Source organism: Trachemys scripta, chromosome 7 (genome assembly GCF_013100865.1).
Source record: "Trachemys scripta elegans isolate TJP31775 chromosome 7, CAS_Tse_1.0, whole genome shotgun sequence".
NCBI classification, from domain to species: Eukaryota; Metazoa; Chordata; order Testudines; family Emydidae; genus Trachemys; species Trachemys scripta.
In genome coordinates this window covers 42,544,918-42,566,324 of record NC_048304.1, presented here as the reverse complement: position 1 = coordinate 42,566,324, position 21,407 = coordinate 42,544,918, and the positions used below count along the sequence as shown (strand labels likewise).

Genomic DNA, 21,407 nt, shown 5'->3' with positions numbered 1-21,407 from the left:
TCTGAGGTCTTGTGTTGACAGAGCAGACAAACCCTGCTTTGATTCCCTTTTGCTTAACTGTGAATGCATTTTTTAAAATAGTGGTTTATTTAATTCTTGAGATGAGTAACACTATTTCTGTTAATACTCTAGATTAGAAAGATACAGTGGGTGAAGTCATCTCTTTTACTGGACCAACTTCTCTTGGTAAAAGAGCCAAGCTTTTGAGCTTACACAGAGCTCTTCTTCAGCCCAGAGCTGAACAGAAGTTGGTCCATGTAGCGGGGTGCTTACCCCACTCCTGCCCTGAAGGGCTTAAAGAGCCCTGGGGGAAGGTTGTGGCTGGGAGCTGCTAAACTGGGCTGATTAGGAAGCAGCTGCAGCTGGGCCACACCCCAATCAGGCCTCAGCTGGCCCTATATAAAAAGGCTGTGATCCAGAAGCCAAGCAGTCTCTCTCTGCCTTCAGAGGGAGAAGGGTTTGGCTGCAGCGAGCTAGAGACAGAGTACCTGAGTGGAGCAGGGCTGGGGACAGGCTGAGGAGTTGGGGAGCTCCAGCCTGGAAAGCCCCAGGCTGCGGCCTAGTAGGAGGCCAAGAGATACTGGGGGTTGCAGAGGGCAGCCCAGGGATAGGGCAAGGCAGCAGGTCCAAACCCAACCTTGCCTATGATGGGCAGACTGCAGTATCAGCCACTCCAGGGAGCAGGGGCTAGTTGGTGACTGGCAGTGGCCTTATTCTGAGACAAGGTAGGGATAGTGGGTGAGGGTTCCCCGGGGAGGGGAGACCCTAGTACTGAGGGGTGTACTGCCAGGAGGCAGCACCCCAGATAAAAGGGCACCGGGGTCCGGGAGGGACAGGGGGGCCAGAGGACAGGTGGACCACCAGCCTGCAGGGGGCGCTCCAACGGTGAAATGAGCTAATTCCCAGAGACTAGCAGCAGGAGGCGCCGCAAGGGTGAGTCCGCTCCTCTACAGTCCAATAAAAGATATTACCTCATCCACCTTGTCTCTCCAATATCCTGGGACCAACACTGCGAACAGCGTTCTATATTGTTTGCAAGCACTTTTTATTCGTAATAATGGATTTAGCTGTGCCTTAGAGCTCATCAGGTGAAGCAGCATGAAATGGTTTGTAATAATCGTGACTGACATGAACGGTTTAGTTAATGTCTATAGCTCATACTACTGCTCAGATTTACTGGTAGTACCATTTTAGGCTAAAAGTTAATGGGTGTTATTTTACATTCCATTGACTTCTTGAATACATATGCAGGGCTTAAAGCAAATAAGGCTTTCTACAAAATTTCTCACAGGATATGCACAAAGTGCAGTCAGCAAAAGGTCACTACTTCACGCTTTTGCATAAAACCGGATGCCAAAACCCCCCCAACCACTGCAACTTACTCTGGCAGCTGCAGACTTTTTCCTCCTTCTCTTCCTTTCTCCTGCTTAGTGCCTGCCAAGTTGGCTCATCTGCTTCAGACTCAGCTGCTGCTTTTATGCAAGCAGTGCTGCCACCACCACTTGGAATATGAGCACCTGCAGCCTCACTGGGGAGACAGGAGCACACCCCAACCGCTGAGTCCACCCTCTAAATTGTTGCAATTTTTCTGACAGCAGGAAGATAGAAGCAGGCATCTGTGCATACAGGTCTCATACTCGGTGTGGCTAGTAATGGGCATCATCATCATTTTGGACAGCAGTTCGGGGGGGGAGGCGGAGAGACACAGCAGCTGGTGCAACTTCTGCCTCCCTGCTGAGGCCACAGCTGCGCATGTGCACCAAAGAACAGCAGTGCCACTCACAGAAAAACAGCTACTAAGCCTGCAGCAGGTAAGCCATCTTGGCAGGCAGGTGGACACCGAGCAGCAGACAGGAAGAGAGTGTGGAAGAAGTCTGCAGCAGCCAGAGTAAATTGCAGCAGTTCGGGAGTGGACTCAGCAGCTAGTTTTATGAGAGGCAAGACGGCCACCACTTGAAATTGCTGCTCCAACATGACACTGCCACATGCTACACGCCACACTGAGCCCCAGACCAGTGCGCAAAGGTGCCCACTTCGATCTCCCTACTGTTGGAAAAATTCGGGTATTGGGCTAATTTTGCCCAGTCCATTAAATCACAATTTTCCTCAGAGCCCTATCTACGAAGAGAATGGAACATGTTTTGCTGAATAGGGATTCTGAATATTTCAGAGTTCAGTATTTTCCAAAAACATTGGGTAGAAAACTCCACAGCACAACAGTGAGATTATCATTCCATTAGGAGAGACACTAACCAGCTTGGAATTCAATCACAAATGCTCATTCTATTCATTATTACATGCAGCTACATTCTTAAAGGTCTATGCAAAAACACTAGAAAATATATTTCAGTGAAACAATCCTGCATCGAAGAAATTAGCTAGTTAATAAGGGATCTTATTTCTCACTTCAATAAAAAGAGTGCTTGAGAAGTTTGGGGGAACCAGAGTGTTGACCAGAATGAGGTGGTGGCCATGTTTTAAATAGTAATAAAAGCTTTATTAATACAAAGAGAACCATTACAAGAATAATTTACCCAACTTGTATATTCTTACTCAACTGTATCCTCTGCAAGGAGGCTACATCCTGCAAACTCACACTTAAGATGGGTATTACTCAAGTAGTTTCTCCTTATTCAGCAAAACCAACTTTGAAATTCCCTTATTCATGGAAGACTACAATATTAAAAACTTTAAGCTCTGCAATTTACCTGGTCTTCAGTCAAGTTGGGTAACAGATCTGTCATTCTAGAAACTGGAAAAGATTTCTTTGTTGCTTCAGGAGAACCCAAAAACTTCATGAAATACATTACATAGCACAACACCAGAATACTGGTGTATAAAAGCTGGAAAAAAAAAAAAAGATATGAAACATAATATAAACTACAGATTTAAAACTACATATTAGGATTCAGCTAAATAATAATTCGATACCTCACAATTATTCTGAAATGTCAAATAGTAATAGTTTACAAACAAATGTTCTAAACCAAAATTACTACTATCACTAGTCACCTTAACACACAAAAATCCCTTTTTTTTTTTTAAACAGCACATTTTAACATCACTAGCCCCGATCTGTGTCACTCCACCCTAAAATTGGTTATATTTGCACTGCAATAAAAGATTTGCAGCATGGCTGCAGCTGGCCCAGGTCAATTGATTCAGGCTCACAGGGCTCAGGCTGAAGGGCTAGAAAGTGTAGCGTAGATGTTTGGAGCCAAAGCTCTGAGACCACACAAGTCTTTCACTGCACTGTTTTCCTCTTGTGCTGTCCAATTCATTTGTCCTATTTAGTAGATACCTAATTATAAAGCTTTAATTAATTCATAGACTATTTTATTGTATTGATCTGTGCCACAAGCACTTATATATGGAGAAGAGGTTTATAAACGATTCAAAACAGTTGAAATTTGCAGCCAAATTATAGTAATCTCTGTAAAAGGGGGACCTAAATTGAAGGATTGATAGCAGTGACAGACAGCATTAATATTATAACACCACAGGTATGCACTACATTTTGCAGAAAAATTAAAGGCAGGGTATTTGCAATCTAAGGGCCTGATCTTACAAATTCTTACTGTGAAGTAGAGTTTTGCAGGATTAGACACTAAACTGGAAAGGGTTATAAAGATAAAAATATGTAATTGATTCAGTTTGTTATGCCTAAAGTAAGGTGTTCAAGCATGTATTTAACAGAGGAACAGCTATCTTTCAAATCCTGATTCAGTCCATATATTATTTCACCATCCATACAACTGCTATTATAATAAATCAGTCTGAGTCTTGGGGGCAGGTCTGTTATGTTCCTACAGTGCCTAGCACAATAGGGCTCAGGCCTTTAAGCACTACCACACCACAGAAAAACAATAGAAGTATTTAGTCTGCACAAAGGCTCTCTTAGTTTGGAATAAATTCTCAAATATTAAATGCCAGTTATTAAAGTTGTTACAAATAAACATTGATCTATTTGGTCATATTTATTGTTGAAATTCTTTGCTTAAGAACTCAAGATCTTATTTCTCATACACAAAATCATCTGATCTTTACCACAATAAAGGGGGGAAAATCAAAACATATTTGTTGAACTGGTACACACATAGTCATTTCCTGCTGCAAACAGTAAGAATTCAAAGTAACAAGATCAAAAAGAAAAAGATCATTAGCATGTATAAGTGAATTAGAAATAAGAAGAGAATAATAAGTGTCCATATTTGGAGAACGTGCATGCATACATAAAACGTGGTGCATGTTTCTGTTAGCACTAATCTGGGTCAGTCACAATGCTAAGTGTGTAGTGGACACCGATATACAAGAACAGTATTCAGTACAATATTGCAGAAGCATCTTCCTCTTACTTTCAGAATTAGTTAATTGGCTAAATCCAAGAGGCAGCAGCAATTAGAAGTTTGGTGAGTCACAAATATACAGTACAGAACACAGAGAAAACTTACCTGGGCCAAAGAAAAAATGTAAAGTCCCCATTGTGGATACAGCACTACTAAAATAACTGTCAAAACGCATTTGGAGATTATTGAAAGACTTTCAGCAATTACCTAAGGGGAAGAGGGGGAAAAGAACACAGATTCACTGCCAACTGCATCAGACAAAAGACCTGAAGTGTACACAAACTGCATATTCAATTATATATGTATATTTAAATACCTAATATTTAACAAATGTATCTCATCACACTAGTCTAACTTCATTCAGAGTTATGTGGTTAAATACCCCAGTCATCTTTGACTACTTCAATCAAGACTTTCTCCACCATTATCCAGTATATGCATATAGTGCTCATTTTACTAACCTTAAGCCTAATAAACAAATGTGCTTGTGCCAAAACCCAGAATGGTTCTCCTAGAAGTTCAACCACTGCAGAAAGACCAAATGCAACTACCCCAATCTTATAGTAGGGAACTGAGTTAGGATCAGGAACTTCAAGTAACCGTAGCCAGATCCAGCCCAGGAACAGTGACCAACACACCCCCAAAGGAACTCTTTAAAGAAAGAAAGAAAGGAAAGGTCAAATAAATTGTTTTTCTGAGTTATAGAGACGTTTGTCTAAATGGCAAAAAAACAAATTAAATTAAGTGATCACATATTGCAAGCAAAAGAGGAGGGAAACGTGCAGTTTTCACTTTGCTATATACACAATTAAAATATTTGAATTGATACTACAGGATACAAGTATTCATATTTAATTTCTTTGTAGTGCTTATATTTACATAAATACGTTAAACATTCAAATAGAAAAAGTTCAAACCATTACCACCCACTGCTCCAAAAAAACCCTCAACCCTGCCCATTGTTGCTGTTGTTTTAAAAAGATCGCTAACAAACTCCCTTGACTTCTTTTTATAGGCCTACCCCACTCAGAGCCTCCTCAAGTGCACCACGTAAGAGGCTGCAGACAGCCTCCTCACCTCTAGGGGACCACTTGCATGGCTGTAAGACAGACCCTTCTTTCTGAAAAAGCCAGTCTTCGGTAAGACTATAGAAAGACATACTAAATCTTTTAATAAGTTACAATATACTAATGACTACTGCATTATGCTGCTAATAAAGTAACAGTATAGAAATAGGAATTACTGTACAATTTATCTTACCCTATGATAACCCAGACTGGAAACTAAGCCATAGCAAAAGCCCCTGGAACACACAAATAAGTAGGAAAAACTGCTTTCTCTTGGAGATTTAGCATTAATAATTACAGCCATAGCAAATTATCATTACTAGCACAATTTCAATTATGGATGACAACACTATTTATTTAATACAAATAGGCCTTTTTATTTATCTGCTTTACCATATCTGAAATAACTATTTGTAATTCAATTTAAGCAATATGGACAGTAACAATATTTTTACATCACTTCGTACAACAGGGCCCTGACTGGCTGGTTTCAGCTACTACCACACAATGTAAGTTAAATAATAATAAAATTAATGCCTTGTCTACAGGAACACTTAGTTCACAACAAGCTGGGGCACACTAAGTGTTCATGTGGACCCAGCTGACACACACTAACAGTTCCTTAGTGCTTTGATCTACTCTCCTTTCAAAGCAGGGCACATAAAGTACACTAAGGAACTGTCAGTGCACATCAGCAAGGTTCACATGGATACTTTGTGCACAGCAGGCTAGTAATGGGCTAGAGTCACACCCCAGCTTGCCATGAACTAAATGTTTGCATAGACAAACCTGAAGAAGCTAAGTAATAAGAAAATAACACGCTACATTTTGGCTGCTAGACATTTTGGCTAGGCACCTAGTTTTGCTTCTTCCACATTTGAAAACATAAGCACACATCTGATCTTATCTAAATGTGGCAGTTTTGTGGGTGAGGGAAGGACAACGTGTTTCTCTGATTTCTCATTCTCCTATTCGCACTTCCACTCCAGGGTCCTGTACTGGGCCAACTATTACTTCTAAGCAAAAGTTGTACTCTGCTTCCTCCAGGAGCAGACAATTCTAGTACTTAATTAGCCTCTAAAGTAACCAAAGATAGCCGAGCCCTCAGGGACCAACCACAATGCTTTCGCAGTGCTCCAAATCCCAAAGAGATTTGGGATCAAGCTCTAGATCCAAACTTGGATCCTCCACATATATTAAAACTTTCATTTTCGGTTTTACTTCTCCCCAGGGGGAGAAGATAAGCAAACACACACACGACAGATGCTAGTCACAAAGCTTAAGGCGCTATGAGAAGGCGTTCAGGTACTATGGTGATGAATGAATGCTGTATAAGAACCTCTAAGGAATTTAGTTCTAATACTTTTGAAGTACATGTTCCTAAATAATCAAATTTTCCCTTGTGTGTATCTTGACTATAGAATTTACTTCCCCAGTATAGCTCCAAAAGAGGCCAAGTGCCTGGATACTAAGAGCACAGTATAAACAATAATACTTAACTCAACTCTCATACAGCACTTTTCATCAGTAGATCTCAAAACACTTTTAAAAAGGGAGGTAAGTATCATTAATCCCATTTAATCTAATGCCTTGAGTCTTTGTCTTCAGGCTGCAACTGAGTAGATCATAATGTGCTACATCCTGGAACAGTAGTCTAGTTAGGTAAATACATATTTTCATCTTTATATGTGCTCAGACATCTGGCAATGAATGCTTTTATAAACAGACTGGAATACATAAGAATCTCAAAAGGAAACTTACGTTAGCCACAAAAGATTAATAGTTTTGGTCCAATTTCGCTTTGTGCTGCCACTCAAACAAGCCCTACGGAACGCCTCTCTGGCTAAGAAAACAACTGTAGAATAAAGCAATGTTAGCCTAAAGAAAGGGGATAAAAAGATAAAGTGATTCATTTGAGGGCTTGTCTTCATGTACAGCACTACAGCGGCTAAACTGACGTTTAAAAACTAAACTGACAAAGGTACTTTACCTATAAACATAGTTTAAATACCATGGAGCAAAAACTTATTTCTAATTGATGATCTTATAATAAAAATCGTGCATAATAGAGGGTTGACCAACTTGCCCCCAGTGGGGGAAGATGTGGTGTCATGATATAAGGTTTAATACAGATATAGGCAAATTGTATTTTTTTTCCTCATGTGGTACATTGTTAACATACAGTTCTCCTGAAGGGCAGGAGAGGAATAAGAGTACAGCAGTGTTTTTCAAATGGCTGCTCCAACCTTTACCAGGTAAGGTTTAAGCAAGTCCCAGGGAAGTTGGGAGGAAAGGGAATACTCTACCCAATTTGCTTAAGATTTGCCAGAGCCAACACGAGGTACCTGTATGTTCAATATTGAATATTAAGAACCTACTAGACAGTTACTCATTTATAACTTCAAAACTGATTATAAAGCTACTCTTATCACAAGATTACAGGCATACCATTGTACAGTTCAAAATTCAGACAGAAATGTTTCTAATGCCACTGGAAACAGCTCTAAACATTGCACTTAGTCATCCTGCTAGTCCATGAGGCAGAAAGTGAAACGGATTGATATACTTTCCTTGCTCAGATTTAGAGAAATCCAACAAGCAAACAGCACAAAATACCAAGAAGTACTTTGTTAAGATTTTTTTTTTCTGAAATGTTACTAGCAAAATGGGTAAGAATTTGTTTTTAAATACAAGGCATATAATCTTACTTCAAGCCTTTAAAATGTACTAACACCAGCATCTTCATTATGCTACCATGCACCCACTTTTTAAAAATCTTGCATTAGGGAAAGCCCAGGTACTTCATTTGTATTTAGACAAGGAACAACGTGACAAACTTCTATATTGGAATCATTCACCTTCAATTCTATTCATTACCTTACATTCACAAGGCCAACCATTTCTTTTGATACATAGCGGAGAGTAAATGCATTTAAGCCAAAAGTAATCACCCGAAACAATATCTGTGAAGAAAACACACAGAATAAGTTGCATTAGTTACTTTCAAAAATGGGCCAATATCAATCTTAACAAGGGACCAGATTCTGTGCAGGGCCAAGCACTTTCTGAAAGGTACTGAATTCTTTCAACTCCTACTGAAGTTGATGAGGATATGTGCTCAGCTCACATGAGGTGTCCAGTATCTCACAGGATTAAGCCCATGGACAATCATTTTTATTATTTGCTATCTAAATCAGTAGTTCTCAACCAGGGTATGGCACGTCAACTCATCTACATCATTGTTTCTCAACATAGGGGTTACGCCTCCCAGTGGGATCACGGGATGGGGTTAGAGGCACCACAAGTGCAGGGCCAGTGTTAGAGGGTGGCAAGCAGGACAACTGCCCAGGGCCTTATGCCACAGGAGGCCTTGCAAAGCTAAATTACATGCATCAGTGCTGGGTGGCGGGGCTTGGGCCTCAGACTCCTGAAAGGCATACAGTAGTCTGCAAAGGTTGAGAACCACCCATACAGCATCAGTTTATCTAGAAATAATATATATTGGAAACAACTCACATGCTAAATGCATTGTTAGTCTAGAAAGGAAAAATTACTCATAGGGAAGAACTACATGGAGGTGCAATGTCATACATCTGACAAAGTGGGTTTTCACTCACAAAAGCTTATGCTCCAATACGTCTGTTAGTCTATAAGGTGCCACAGGACTCTTTGTTCCCCCCTTAAATATACTGTAAGCACAAACTTACTAACCAAGGAAGAAAGCATTTTCTCTGCTTCACAGATGAAGTGGATTGCATAAGATGTCACAGCAGGTCTGTGGTTGTCCTGACTCCTGAGCAGTGACCATGATGCTATCTATTTAGCTTTTGTCTTATGTTGCTTAATTGTGTTCTCTCACCAGTAACCTATTATGGGACAAGGTACAAGCCTTGACACTGTTTGCAGAATAGCTTTGTTTTCATCTGTAGCAGACCCAGAAACAAGTAGGAACACAAAACAGCAGGCAGCGATCACAGCAGGAAGCCAGGCACAAATGACACGAGAGAACCTGCAAAACTCAAGTGTCTGAAGACAAACCTCAGTTACGAAAATAACCGAGCCAGAGACAGGGATGGAAATAGGAGAGGACAACTTAACCTAGCTGGTCTCCGTGCTCCGTCCATTGTCACGATACGCTATGGCAACACACAGGAGCGTGAGCCACCAATATTGTGCTGCGTAGTAATGTGCTACTTACGGTGTACTGAGCATGCTCAGTTCATCTGCTGAAGCCACTGCCCTTCACCCTGCCCTTATACCCATAAAAGCGAACTGCTTTTGACAGGGGTTAAAAAGTGGCAAAGGGGGTGAATCAGAGCAGGGGGGTGGCCAGGGTCTGAGCAGGGGGTGGAAATTGACTGGTCAGAGGGGTCAAGCAGCTGGAGGCAGGATTAGGAGAGGGGCTAAAGGGAAAATCAGGGATGGGGGGGGAGAAGGTGGAGTTAAGCCCAGGAGTGAGGCGCTGGCAGAGGGCAAAACCCAGCACAGGCAGGGGCAGAGGAGGTAGCAGTTACCCCAGTGGGACTGAGACACCAGTGTTTGCCAAAATGGTGGGGGGGGGGCAAAGGGGCTTTTTTATTTCCCCCTCTCACAGACAGCACCTCTCAGCATCCGCTTCCCAGGGCTGGGTTCTTAAAGGCACAGGCATCCCAATGCATCTCCTCTTTGTCTGATCTAACCTACTGAGGCTATGTCTACACTACAAAGTTCAAAGGGATGTCACAGGTGCCAGTGCTCCTGGTAATCCACCTTGATGAGGGAATTAGCTCCAAGCACGGGGAGCCGAGCCTGTCCACACTAGCGCTTTAAAGCGCTCAAACTTGCTCGCCCGGGGGGGGGGGGCGGGGAGGGGTTGTGATTTTTCCAACCCCTGAGCTAGCAAGTTAGAGCGTTTTAACTTGCCAGTATAGATAATCTCAAACTTAATTCAGTGAAATATTTTACATATATCCCCTCAGAAACAAAGAATCCCTTATCACTGTATCTGAATGCATAAAGTCTCCGAGTCAAGTTGTCTTATCTGCTGCTGGGATTCCCTGAATTCCCTGAATTTTTAATTCTAATTTTCTAATTTTTTCTTCTCATTTGTAGAGCAGATGTTTATTCTGTTGGATCATCTGACTTCCACTCTGAATTTCTGGCCTATTGTCAAAACTTTGTTTTGAGTCAATCCACCAATGGGGTAAATATTGGTGGTCAAACCAATAGTCCGCCTAATCTAGTATCCTGTCTTGTGACAGTGGCCAATGCCAGGTACTTCTAAGGGAATGATCAGACCAGGCAACGACCCATTGAACCATCCCATTGTCCACTCCCAATATGTGGCAGTCAAAGAATGTTTTAGGGACATGCAGAGCATGGGCCTGCATCCCTGATTATCTTGGTTAATAGCCAATCTACTTATCCTGAGGGACTGATCTAATTCTTTGTTCAACCCGTTCATTAGTTTTTCTTTTCAAAACATAATGAACACACATCTACAACCCCAAGATCCCTTTACAATCACAAGAATTCTAAAATCATGGAGTTATACACCCTCAAGTCAAGAAATTTTAATAAATAAATGATACCTTTTTTTTGTGCCTCTTTGTTCCTGAGCCTGTATGGTGCAGTAAGGCCAGTTCCAATGCCTTGAGCCTAAACACCTGAATGAATCTTAGTCTACCCTCATACTCCCAAACATTTAATATACCTAAGGCCATATGTACACTAAGTTTGGGTTAACTCAAGTTATGTCACCATAGAGTCACTACCATTACTATGTCACTTGTGTGCATGCCTCCTGGACTCCTTGCCTCAGCAGTCAGGGTACTCACCAGAAGCACTTGTATAGATTCAGAGTGAGATGCACCATGAATAGATATCCCACTATCCACCCACTGTATTTTGGGAAGCTTTGGTTTGGCAGTATATGCTGGGTATCAAACAGGTCAGACGGGGTGGTTGTGGCCATGGGATCCAACTTCTTATAATGCATTGTAAACCATCCACTAATTTTATAAGTATCCCATACATAAACGTATACATAATCATTACACCTTTTTTTCTAAACCCACTAACCTGCCTGGCCCTCCTCACTGTCTGCCATCTCACACAGAATCATGGAGCTTGCATGGCTCTGCATTATCGTCATGAGCATTTAGACCCAAAGGTGCATGCTCCTTTACTATTTGCAGAGCAGCAAACATACATGTGGGGTGTGATATTATACTCTACATTCTTTATGAAAATATGCTTATGATATTATATTACACAAACATTGCTCTACTGGTGGTACTTGCCACAAAAGCTCCTCTAATCCAATGGCGCTGTAGCGAGGTCAAGACTCACCAGCACCGTGCCTTCTGCTGGTCGTCTCGGGAAGTAGCTCTCCAGTGTACAGAGCGCCTCCTACTGGCCAGTGTCTCGCTTGCCGCTCTCATCCATGTCCCTGCCGGACCCCAGTGCCCTTTACCTTGAGGTGCTGCCCCCACAGTAACCCCTTATTCTGTGTTTCCCCTCCCAGGGGAACCCTCAATCCTCTAAACCCACCTTGCCTCAGTGGGTACTGCCAGTCATCATCTAGCACAGGGGTCTCAAACACGCGGGTCATTTTCTGCAAGCCCCTCACAGCCCCCCCTGCCCTCCCCCAGTATTTACCAGAGTGGCTCCGGCCGGACGTGCATCAGGAGCAGGGCATGCTTCCTGCGTGCCTGCCCTGCGCAGCTCCGGGAAGAGGCTGGAACATTGGGGGGGGGGGGGGGGGGGGGGGGGCGGGGTGTGGCTGTTGCTTCAGGCAGTGCCCCCAGCAGCTCCAACTGGCCGGGAATGGGGAACCGCAGCCAATGGGAGCTGCTGGCGGCGGTGCCTCAAGCAACAGAAACACACAGCCCCTCCTTCCCCACGGTTCCAGCCTCTGCGGGGGCAGGACAGACAGGGATCCTGCCCTGCCCCCGGTATGCGCCGGGCCAGATCCTGATCCCTGAACCCCTCCTGCATCCCAACCCACTGCCCTGAGCCCCATGCCGCACCCCTCCTGCACCCCGACCCCTTACCGTACCCTGCACCGCTCCTGCACCCTGACCCCTGCCCTGAGCCCCCTGCTGCACCCCACACCCCAACTCCCTGCCCTGAGCCCCCACCACACCCCACACCCCTCCTGCACCCCCTGGGGGGCAGGGAGGCGGCAGAGTTGGGGTGGGGATTTCGGGAAGGGGTTGGAATGGGGGCAGGGAAGGGGTGGGAAGAGGCGGGGCCTCATGGAAGGGGTGGAGTGGAGGCAAGGCCGAGGGCGGCGGGGGGAGAAGGTGTCGGTAATGCGGCCCTCGGGCCAACGTACTAGTCCTCATGTGGCCCTCATGGTCATTTGAGTTTGAGACCCCTGATCTAGCACCCGCTCACTGGGGCAGACTGCTGTCTGTCATGGCCACTCATCATTGGCAAGGGGTTAAGACCTGCTACCTTTGCCTATCCCCGGGCTGCCCCCTGCAGCCCCAGTACCTTTTCATAGGCCTTCATCAAGGCCTGCAGCCTGGGGGTTTAACAGGCTGGAGCACCCCACTTCTCCTTGCCCTTCCCCAGCACTGCTCCTCTTCAAGTACCTTGCTTCCCTTCCCACTCACTCCAGGGCTAGAGTGAGACTTCTCCAGCTTCTGGACCATAGCCCTCTTATCAGGGCCAGCTGGGCCCTAATTGAGCCTGCCACAGCTGTGTACCATCCAGAAACATATGTAAGGAAAAGGTTATTTTCATGTTTTGTCAGCAGAGGAGTTAAAACTGTCATATCTTTAACTCGTACCCAACCCATCTCACTTTCTGTTAGCATTATAGCTAATAATTCTTGTTCAGAACACCACAAGGCTAACAGGTATGGCCCTTCACAGCTCTTAGGAGCTTCTAATGGTAAGAATTTACTAAGGCCATCTGATGTAGCTAATTCCTACAGATAGTCTCACATACCAATGGTGTGAGAAACTGCTGTCTGTAGGAATTAGCTTCATCACATTGCAGTGTTACAGGTAGCACATCCCTATAGTTTGCAGTTTCATACACGTCTGTGTGTGAAAATGCTATCTGTAGGACCCTGCTACCTGCAGCAGCTACATGTCCTACTTTGCTAAAAGGGTATTTCAAGCAGTCTCACGTGTAAAACCAACCTGCAGGGCCGGTTCCAGGTTTTTTGTCCCCGCAGGCAGCGAAGCGGGAAAAAAAGAAGAAGGAAAAAAAAAATAAAGCTGATCGGCCGCACTTCGGCAGCAGCTCAATTGTGCCACTTCATTCTTCGACGGCAATTCGGCAGCAGGTCCTCCACTCCCTCTCTTCCTCTTCCTGCCGCCAAATTGCCACCAAAGACCCAGACGTGCCGCCCCTTTCCATTGGCCGCCCCAAGCACCTGCTTCCTTCGCTGGTGCCTGAAGCCGGCCCTGCCAACCTGATAGCTTTCTTTAACAGTGTAACAAGCCTAGTAAGGCTTTTGATACTGTCTCCCATGACCTTCTCATAAACTATGGAAAGGAAAACTAGATGGACATAACGATAAATAAGATGGACATAACAAGTGGGGTTCTCCAGGGATCAGTTCTGGAGATGTTTCTATTCAAAATCTTAATGATTGAGATAATAGCATAGAGAGTACACTTATAAAGTCTGTGAAAATTTAAGGTCCATAGAAAACATGACCTATGAGGGAAGACTGAAACATGATTACAGTTTTCAAGCATGTACAAATAAGGTAGCATCTTTTTTAAAAAGCTGTTTCTTACAATCTATACATATCGCTAACTGCTACAGATAGCACATTCCTACACCTAGCAATTTCACATACACTATAGTGCAAGACCCTGTTATCTGTAGGCATTTGCTACATCAGGTAGCAGTTTAATACAATAGCAATGTCTTACAATCTACGCGTGTCGATAAGTGCTACCGGTAGCACATTACCACGCGGAGCGGTATCCTACACTCGGAGGAGTTCGCTCTCACACCGGAGAGGAGATTCCCTCCTTCCACGATAAGGCGGGGAGCGGGAGCCGCCTCACTCGCCAAGAGCCGCGTCTGCCTGCTCTGGAAGGGGGACCCCGCGGGCGTGGGGGACGCCCACCAGAGGAGCGGGGGGGGTACCTGCAGCAGGGCGCTGGAGGAGGCCAGCCGGGTGGTCTCGCTCAGCACATCCTGGGAGCCCATGGCTCGCGCCCCCGACGCACCAGGGGGAGACGTGCTATCTCCGCACGCCGGCGGGGCTCAGCACCCGGACCCCCGGCTGCCACGCGTGGGAGCCGCTCTCAGCCTCCGCTCCGGCTCCATCTCGCTCCCAGACCGGCGTCGGTCTCGGACTGCAGAGAATCGGGAAGTCAGTGGCGGTGCCGCATTGTCGCGCATCGATCTCGTCAGCAGGGGCGGAGCGTGGGGCTCTGGCTGTCGGGCCGCTTCCTCAGGCCGCCGGAGCGCAGCGCCTCCCCCACCCCGAGGCGAGGCGCTGAGCTACTTCCCCGTTCCAGCCCAAACCCTGACAAGGAGACATACCCCCTCCGCACCCACACCCTTACAGGGGACAGGCAGACAAGCTCCCGCCCGAGAAGGGAAAAGGGGAGCCACACAACTGCCCCCCTGCATTGGGCGGGAGAAAGGGGCAACCCTTACCCATGACCCTTGTAGGGAACAAGTAAAAATACCTCCCAACACTCAAAGAGAGATGCTAACTCACACCGAGCTCTTGCCCGAGCTCTTAGGGGGAAAGGAAAACATTCATATACGTCCCCCAACCCCTATGGAGTCAAGGCAAACACCACCAGCGCTCTTCCAGTCCTTCTAATGGACCAGGAGAGACATCCTTCACAGGCATACAGCTCCCCCAAACTCTACCCTTATATGGGACAAGGAAAGACAGCTCCCCAAACACCAACTCTTAAAGGCAGCATGGAGACACCTTTCACACACACTTCTCTCCCTTTGGGTAGATTAGAGATGTACTTTGATTCTGTCCTGAAGTGAAGAATTTGGCTGTTTGATGAGACACATTCTCACTGATAACTATTTCTAACATTTCTTCATGCAGCTATCTCTGTTAAGAGGTGCACCTGGCAACTATCCAAGAGTTCAGACCACCAATATGTCACTGTATCACTCAGGCTGGTTTCCAGTGTAGACTTTTGAGTCACTTTCACTCAGACACTTAGTTTTTAGATACCCATAATGTCAAAATAGATAACTTTTGTGTACTTCACCAAAGCAACAAACAGCCATGGTTATAACTCAACACCTGCTAAGGCCCAAATGTGGAATGCAGTGTGACGTAAAGATCCAAAAAATGAGGAACACACAAATCATTCATGCAGGAAAATTAATTATTTGGAGTGCATTCCTTTAGTGTAAATAGCTCTTTGTGTTTATTTATTATGTAAATTATTTTCATCAACAAAACTGAAGATACAGAAATTTGTATGGAACATAGGGAACTTTGAGAGTAAAATAAATCATGTTCCTCAAAATGATGGACATTTGAGATGTGTATGGCCACGTGCAAATCAGTACTGTTTGTGACTCTCCTGTTTCTGTAAAGTTGCTGAAGAGACGTTATTTGCAGTAAATTATATGAATTACTTCTGTTAAGATGACACCAAAGATGATATAGTTAACCTTTGGGGTGGTTTTCTTTTGGGTTCCTAGCATAAAATGCACTTCCTATATTGCCATTTGTGTCTACATTTTTAATGTACCTGTGTGCATAATTTCTAAGCTTTATGTTGTTACCTCTCATTCTAACCGCGCTGAGCAGACTCATTCCCATTAAATTATTTTATTTACACCCATCATTGCAGTATCTGAGTGCTTTGGTTATTTTCTACAAGAATATCTTTACATGAAGAGTTGGGTTTTGCTATGTGATAAGAACATGGCAAGACCAGACTCTGGCTCATTGTTATCACTACAGTAAGCATGTACTGAATATGTTCCCTTTGCAGTGCTAGTATTCCAATAGCATGTTCCTGTCACATTAACTGGATTGTGTCCACCCGTACATTGGCACATCATTATGTTGTGCTCTAACATTGCACAGGGGCAGCAGCAAAATGGTTAACAGTATTTAGGATTCCATTTCAAACAGATACACATGTATAGCCCCTAAGCCTATGAAAGGTTTGTGGAGTGAAAAGCAGTCCACACCAATTACTAAGCGTCACTAGTTTAAAGCTTTAATAAGAAAATTTTATGCCATAATCAAGCATAAAGCATAAGTGAAACAGACAGCGCGAGACAGAATAACAATCAGTTACCAAGTCCTGGAGTGCAGGTAGGCTGTTTTTGTCTTCATCAGGTCCATGCTGGTCTGATCTGGTGGGTGTCCTGCATTGCTCTACCCTCCCTTTTATAAACACACATCCTTTATACCTTGTCTCATAATATTATGCAAGCACAAATTATTAAAACTACCTTATCTATAATCACTATATTCCAAATATAATTTCATACACACATCATAATAGCTCTAATACATTTTTACTTAGCTTGCTAAAACTCTATTGGTACCTCCTTATCTATCCTTTGTAACCACTGCTACCCTCCTCCTTACTCATTCTAGTTGTCATTTCATTACTTTCATGTGTTCCATTGTCTTTTACAACAGTTGTCTTATTCTTACTTATTTGCTTCTTTTGGCCTTGGAGTTGCTGGTTGGTTAGTCCTGTCCAGTCAGTGTCCATACTCCCTAATCTGTTTTACTAGGGAGAGCTGTGCCTGGCTAGTAAGTCACACATTTGTCTGGTTTTACTCCATTATCTACACAGACCAAGAATCAACTGTAGATAAGACAGCTTTCTGGTTTTTTACAACCTTTGAAATTGTTTTAGCAGAGTTTTGAGAGCTGTGTCAACACGACACACAGAAAGCAGAAAAATCCCTTTTATATTTTCTTATAACTATTAAATATATAATATCTAATTCTCTACCATTATTTAATATACATTTATCTAACAATTCATTATATATTTATTTACAGACTAGTTGCATCTATGCTGTGTTTACTCAAATATCTTTAAATAAGCAATATTTCCCCAGCTTTTTAATCAGTTATTTATATATTCTTACCCTCCCCACAAGTGTGATTGTGCCAAATGTCATGAGCATAAGATACTTCAAATGCTTCACAGAATAAAGGATCATCTGTATATGTGCTCTGCCTCCACACTCTGCTTTCTTCATGTTTTTTCTGACTGGCTGGAGCTCATGTATCTGTTTCCCACAAAAGACAGAATAATTGGCAAGTCAGTTTGGTAAGAGCATGCTGACCCTTAAAGGGCAGGTACCATCCAGCATTCCTGTTTTGGGTCTTAGTCTTTTAAGCATGAGCATTCTGGGAACACAGCAGAATATGAAAGCTGAGCAGCTGTATGTAAACAGGGTAATTCTGAGGTCTGACTCAGGAAATAATTTTTACTGAGATTTAAGTTGTTGTGTTAGTTAAGGACTGTGTGCATGAGAAAAAAGAATTATTCAAACTCTAATTGAGAAGATTTTGAAGAACCCCTGTAGACTTGGTCAGGTACATTGTAAGACTTCCTATGAAGATTATTAATAGGTAACAATGATTGTAGCCTGAAAGGGAGCTAGCAAACAGGGGAGTTTGAGAAGGGGAGAAGGAGATCCCCCTGCTGAATGAACAAGCTGCCAGTACTAATCTTGGGATGAGTGAGTTTGATTGGCTGTTTGTGTTTTTCTTTCTCTTTCAGGTTATTTCAGTTACAGAATCAATTGGGATTGTGTGTCTGGGGACTGTTTGAGCTTTGTTCCCTGAATCAGCCTTGATCATCTTTGATCAGCCTGAATCAGCCTTATGATCACCCTTCCCCTGTGTGATTAACGAGAGGGTAGGGCTGACCTAGGAGAGAAAGCCTTAAATGCCAGACGCTAAGCAACCAAGGGGAGCTAGCAAATGGGGGAGTTTGGGAGAGGGAGATGTAATATAATCACTATGGTTAGAAAGGGCCTCATCACCAGTGCCAACACTGCTCCTGTCTCCTCCACCTGCGCCTGTATCCAGACAGACAACCTAACCATAGATACCTCTACCCAGATCCTGGTGTGGATTTTCAGAGACTGTGGTCTGCATTTCCCACTCACAGAAAGCCAGGCTGGGGGGACCATCCAGTGTGAAAGGTGCCTGCTGGTAGAATCTCTCAGGAAAGCAGGTGGGAGAGCTACAGGAAGAGGTGGCTAGATTGAGAAGCATCTGTGCCCATGAGGAATTCCTCCAGAGTATTCATATGGAGATATCCAAGGCTGAGGAAGCTATCCAGCTACAGAGGACTGCTGTCACACCACTGGGGGGAGTAGGATATGGGTCTCTCATAGGGAGAACACTGGCTGCTGGTTACTTCTGGCAGCAGGCAGTACTCTATCCCAACTAACAACCCACCTACCATGGTGATGGAAAACCGATATGCTGCCCTGGCAACAAGCGATGCGAAATCACCCCCCAGAAGTGGAGGAGGAGAAGCCATGTACCCCCAAGGCTGGGAGGATAGCAGCCACCACTCCCAGGAGGAAATGTAGGGTAGAGGTTGTTCATGACTCTCTTCTGAGGGGGGATGGAGGTACTTATCTGTCACCTGACATGGCATCCCGGGAGGTATGCTTCCTGCCAGGGGCCCATATTTGAGACATTACGGAGGGATTGTTGAGGATAATCCGGCCCTCTCACTACTTCCCCATACTACTCATCCATGTGGGCAGTGATGATACTGCAAAGTATGACCCTCAACAGATCAGAAGTGACTACAGGGCTCTGGGAGTAAGGGTGAAGGAGTTGGCGGCGCAGGTGGTGTTCTCTTCGATCCTTCCGGTCAAGGGTAGGGGCCCAGGCAGAGACAGATGAATCCTGGAGGTGAATGCCTGGCTGTGAGGATGGTGTCGCCAGGAGGGTTTTGTCTTCCTTGACAATGGGATGCTGTTCCAGGAAGAAGAACTGCTAGGCAGAGATGAGGTCCACCTATCAAGGAAGGGGAAGAGCATATTTGGATACAGACTGGCTAACCCAGTGAGGAGGTTTTTAAACTAGGTTTGAAGGGGGCAGGTGACCAAAGCCCACAGGTAAGTCAAAAACATGGAGACCTGGGACAAGCATCAGAATTTGGGTGGAGCATGGGCTATTATAGCAGGGATAAAGGAGAGACAAGACCTAACTGGGGAGGGGAGGGAAATAAATCCGTATCTTAGATGTCTGTATCATAATGTGAGAAGTATGAGGAATAAGCAGGAAGAATTTGAAATGCTAGTAAATAAATACAACTATGACATAATTGGCATCACAGAGACTTGGTGGGATAATACACATGACTGGAATATTGGTACAGAAGGGTACAGCTTGCTCAGGAAGGACAGGCAGGGGAAAAAAGGGAGGAGGTGTTGCCCTGTATATTAAAGATGTATACACTTGGACTGAGGTTGAGCTGGAAATAGGAGACAGACTTGTTGAAAGTCTCTGAGTAAGGATAAAAGGGGTAAAAAACAAGCGTGATGTCATGGTAGGGGTCTACTACAGCCCACCTAACCAGGAAGAAGAGGTGAATGAGGCTTTTTTAAATAACTAACAAAATCAACCAAAGCCCAGGACTTGGTGGTGATGGGGGACTTCAGCTACTCATACATCTGTTGGGAAAATAACACCGCAAGGCACAGATTATCCAACACGTTCTTGGAATGTATTGGAGACATTTTTTTATTTCAGAAGATGGAGAAAGCTACTAGGGGGGAAGCTGTTCTAGATTTGATTTTGACAAATAGGGAGGAACTGGTTGAGAATTTGAAAGTGGAAGGCAGCTTGGGTGAAAGTGATCATGAAATGGTAAAGTTCATGATTTTAAGGAATGGTAGGAGGGAGAAAAGCAAAATAAAGACAATGGATTTCAAGAAGGCAGACTTTAGCAAACTCAGGAAGTTGGTAGGTAAGATCCCATGGGAAGCAAGTCTAAGGGGAAAAACAATTGAAGACCGTTGGCAGTTTTTCAAAAAGAGACATTATTAAGGGCACAAGAGCAAACTATCCAACTGCAGAGGAAAGATAGGAAGTATGGCAAGAGACCACCCTGGCTTACCCAGGAAATCTTCAATAATCTAAAAATCAAGAGTCCTACAAAAAGTGGAAACTAGGTCAAATTACAAACGATGAATATAAACAAATAACACAAGTATGTAGAGACAAAATTAGAAAGGCCAAGGCACAAAATGAGACATAAATGGTAACAAGAAAACATTCTACAAATACATGAGAAGCAAGAGGAAGACCAAGGACAGGGTAGGCCCGTTACTCAAAGTGGCGGGAAATAACAGAAAATGTGGAAATGGCAGAGGTGCTTAATCACTTCTTTGTTTTGGTTTTCACCAAGAAGATTGGTGGTGGTTGGATGTCTAACATAGTGAATGCCAGTGAAAATGAGTAGGATCGAAAGCTAAAATAGGGAAAGAACAGGTTAAAAATTACTTAGACAAATTAGCAACAGACATACTGGAGCATGAGCTATCGTGGGTGAATACATCCGACGAAGTGCGTGTTCACCCTCGATAGCTCATGTTCCAATATGTCTTAATCTATGGGTGCCACAGGACTCTTTGCTGCTTTTACAGATCCAGACTAACACGGCTACCCCTCTGATACTTAGACAAATTAGATGTCTTCAAGTCACCAGGGCCTGATGAAATGCATCATAGAATACTCAAGGATCTGACTGAGGAGATATCTGAGCCATTAGCCATTATCTTTGAAAAGTCATGGAAGATGGGAGACGTTCCCGAAAACTGGAAAAGGGCAAATATAGTGCCAATCTATAAAAAGGGAAATAAAGACAACCCAGGAAATTACAGACCAGTCAGCTTAACTTCTGTACCTGGAAAGATAATGGAGCAAATAATTAAGCAATCAATTTGCAAAATCTAGAAGATAATAAGGTGATAAGTAACAGCATGGATGTGTCAAAAACAAATTGTCAAACCAACCTGATCGCTTTCTTTGACAGGGTTGGGC

General features: G+C 43.9%; 1 protein-coding gene across 4 annotated transcripts in view; it reads right to left on the bottom strand.

The window, feature by feature from the left end:
• The window catches only part of RFT1 (RFT1 homolog), a 36,926-nt gene extending 22,167 nt beyond the window's left edge, over positions 1-14,759 (bottom strand). The window contains exons 1-7 of one of the 4 annotated variants that reach the window (XM_034775928.1): positions 14,513-14,759; positions 9,121-9,279; positions 8,291-8,376; positions 7,175-7,291; positions 4,808-4,997; positions 4,452-4,553; positions 2,709-2,843 (exon numbers count right to left, since the gene is read on the bottom strand). In XM_034775928.1, the coding sequence (XP_034631819.1) occupies positions 2,709-2,843; positions 4,452-4,553; positions 4,808-4,997; positions 7,175-7,291; positions 8,291-8,376; positions 9,121-9,171 (681 nt within the window). In that variant the 5' untranslated portion in view covers positions 9,172-9,279; positions 14,513-14,759. Of the gene's footprint in view, positions 1-2,708; positions 2,844-4,451; positions 4,554-4,807; positions 4,998-7,174; positions 7,292-8,290; positions 8,377-9,120; positions 11,912-14,512 lie in introns of those variants that run through there. The other 3 variants (XM_034775925.1, XM_034775927.1, XM_034775929.1) reach the window with 3 other exon arrangements.
• Between the last annotated feature and the right edge of the window lie 6,648 nt (positions 14,760-21,407).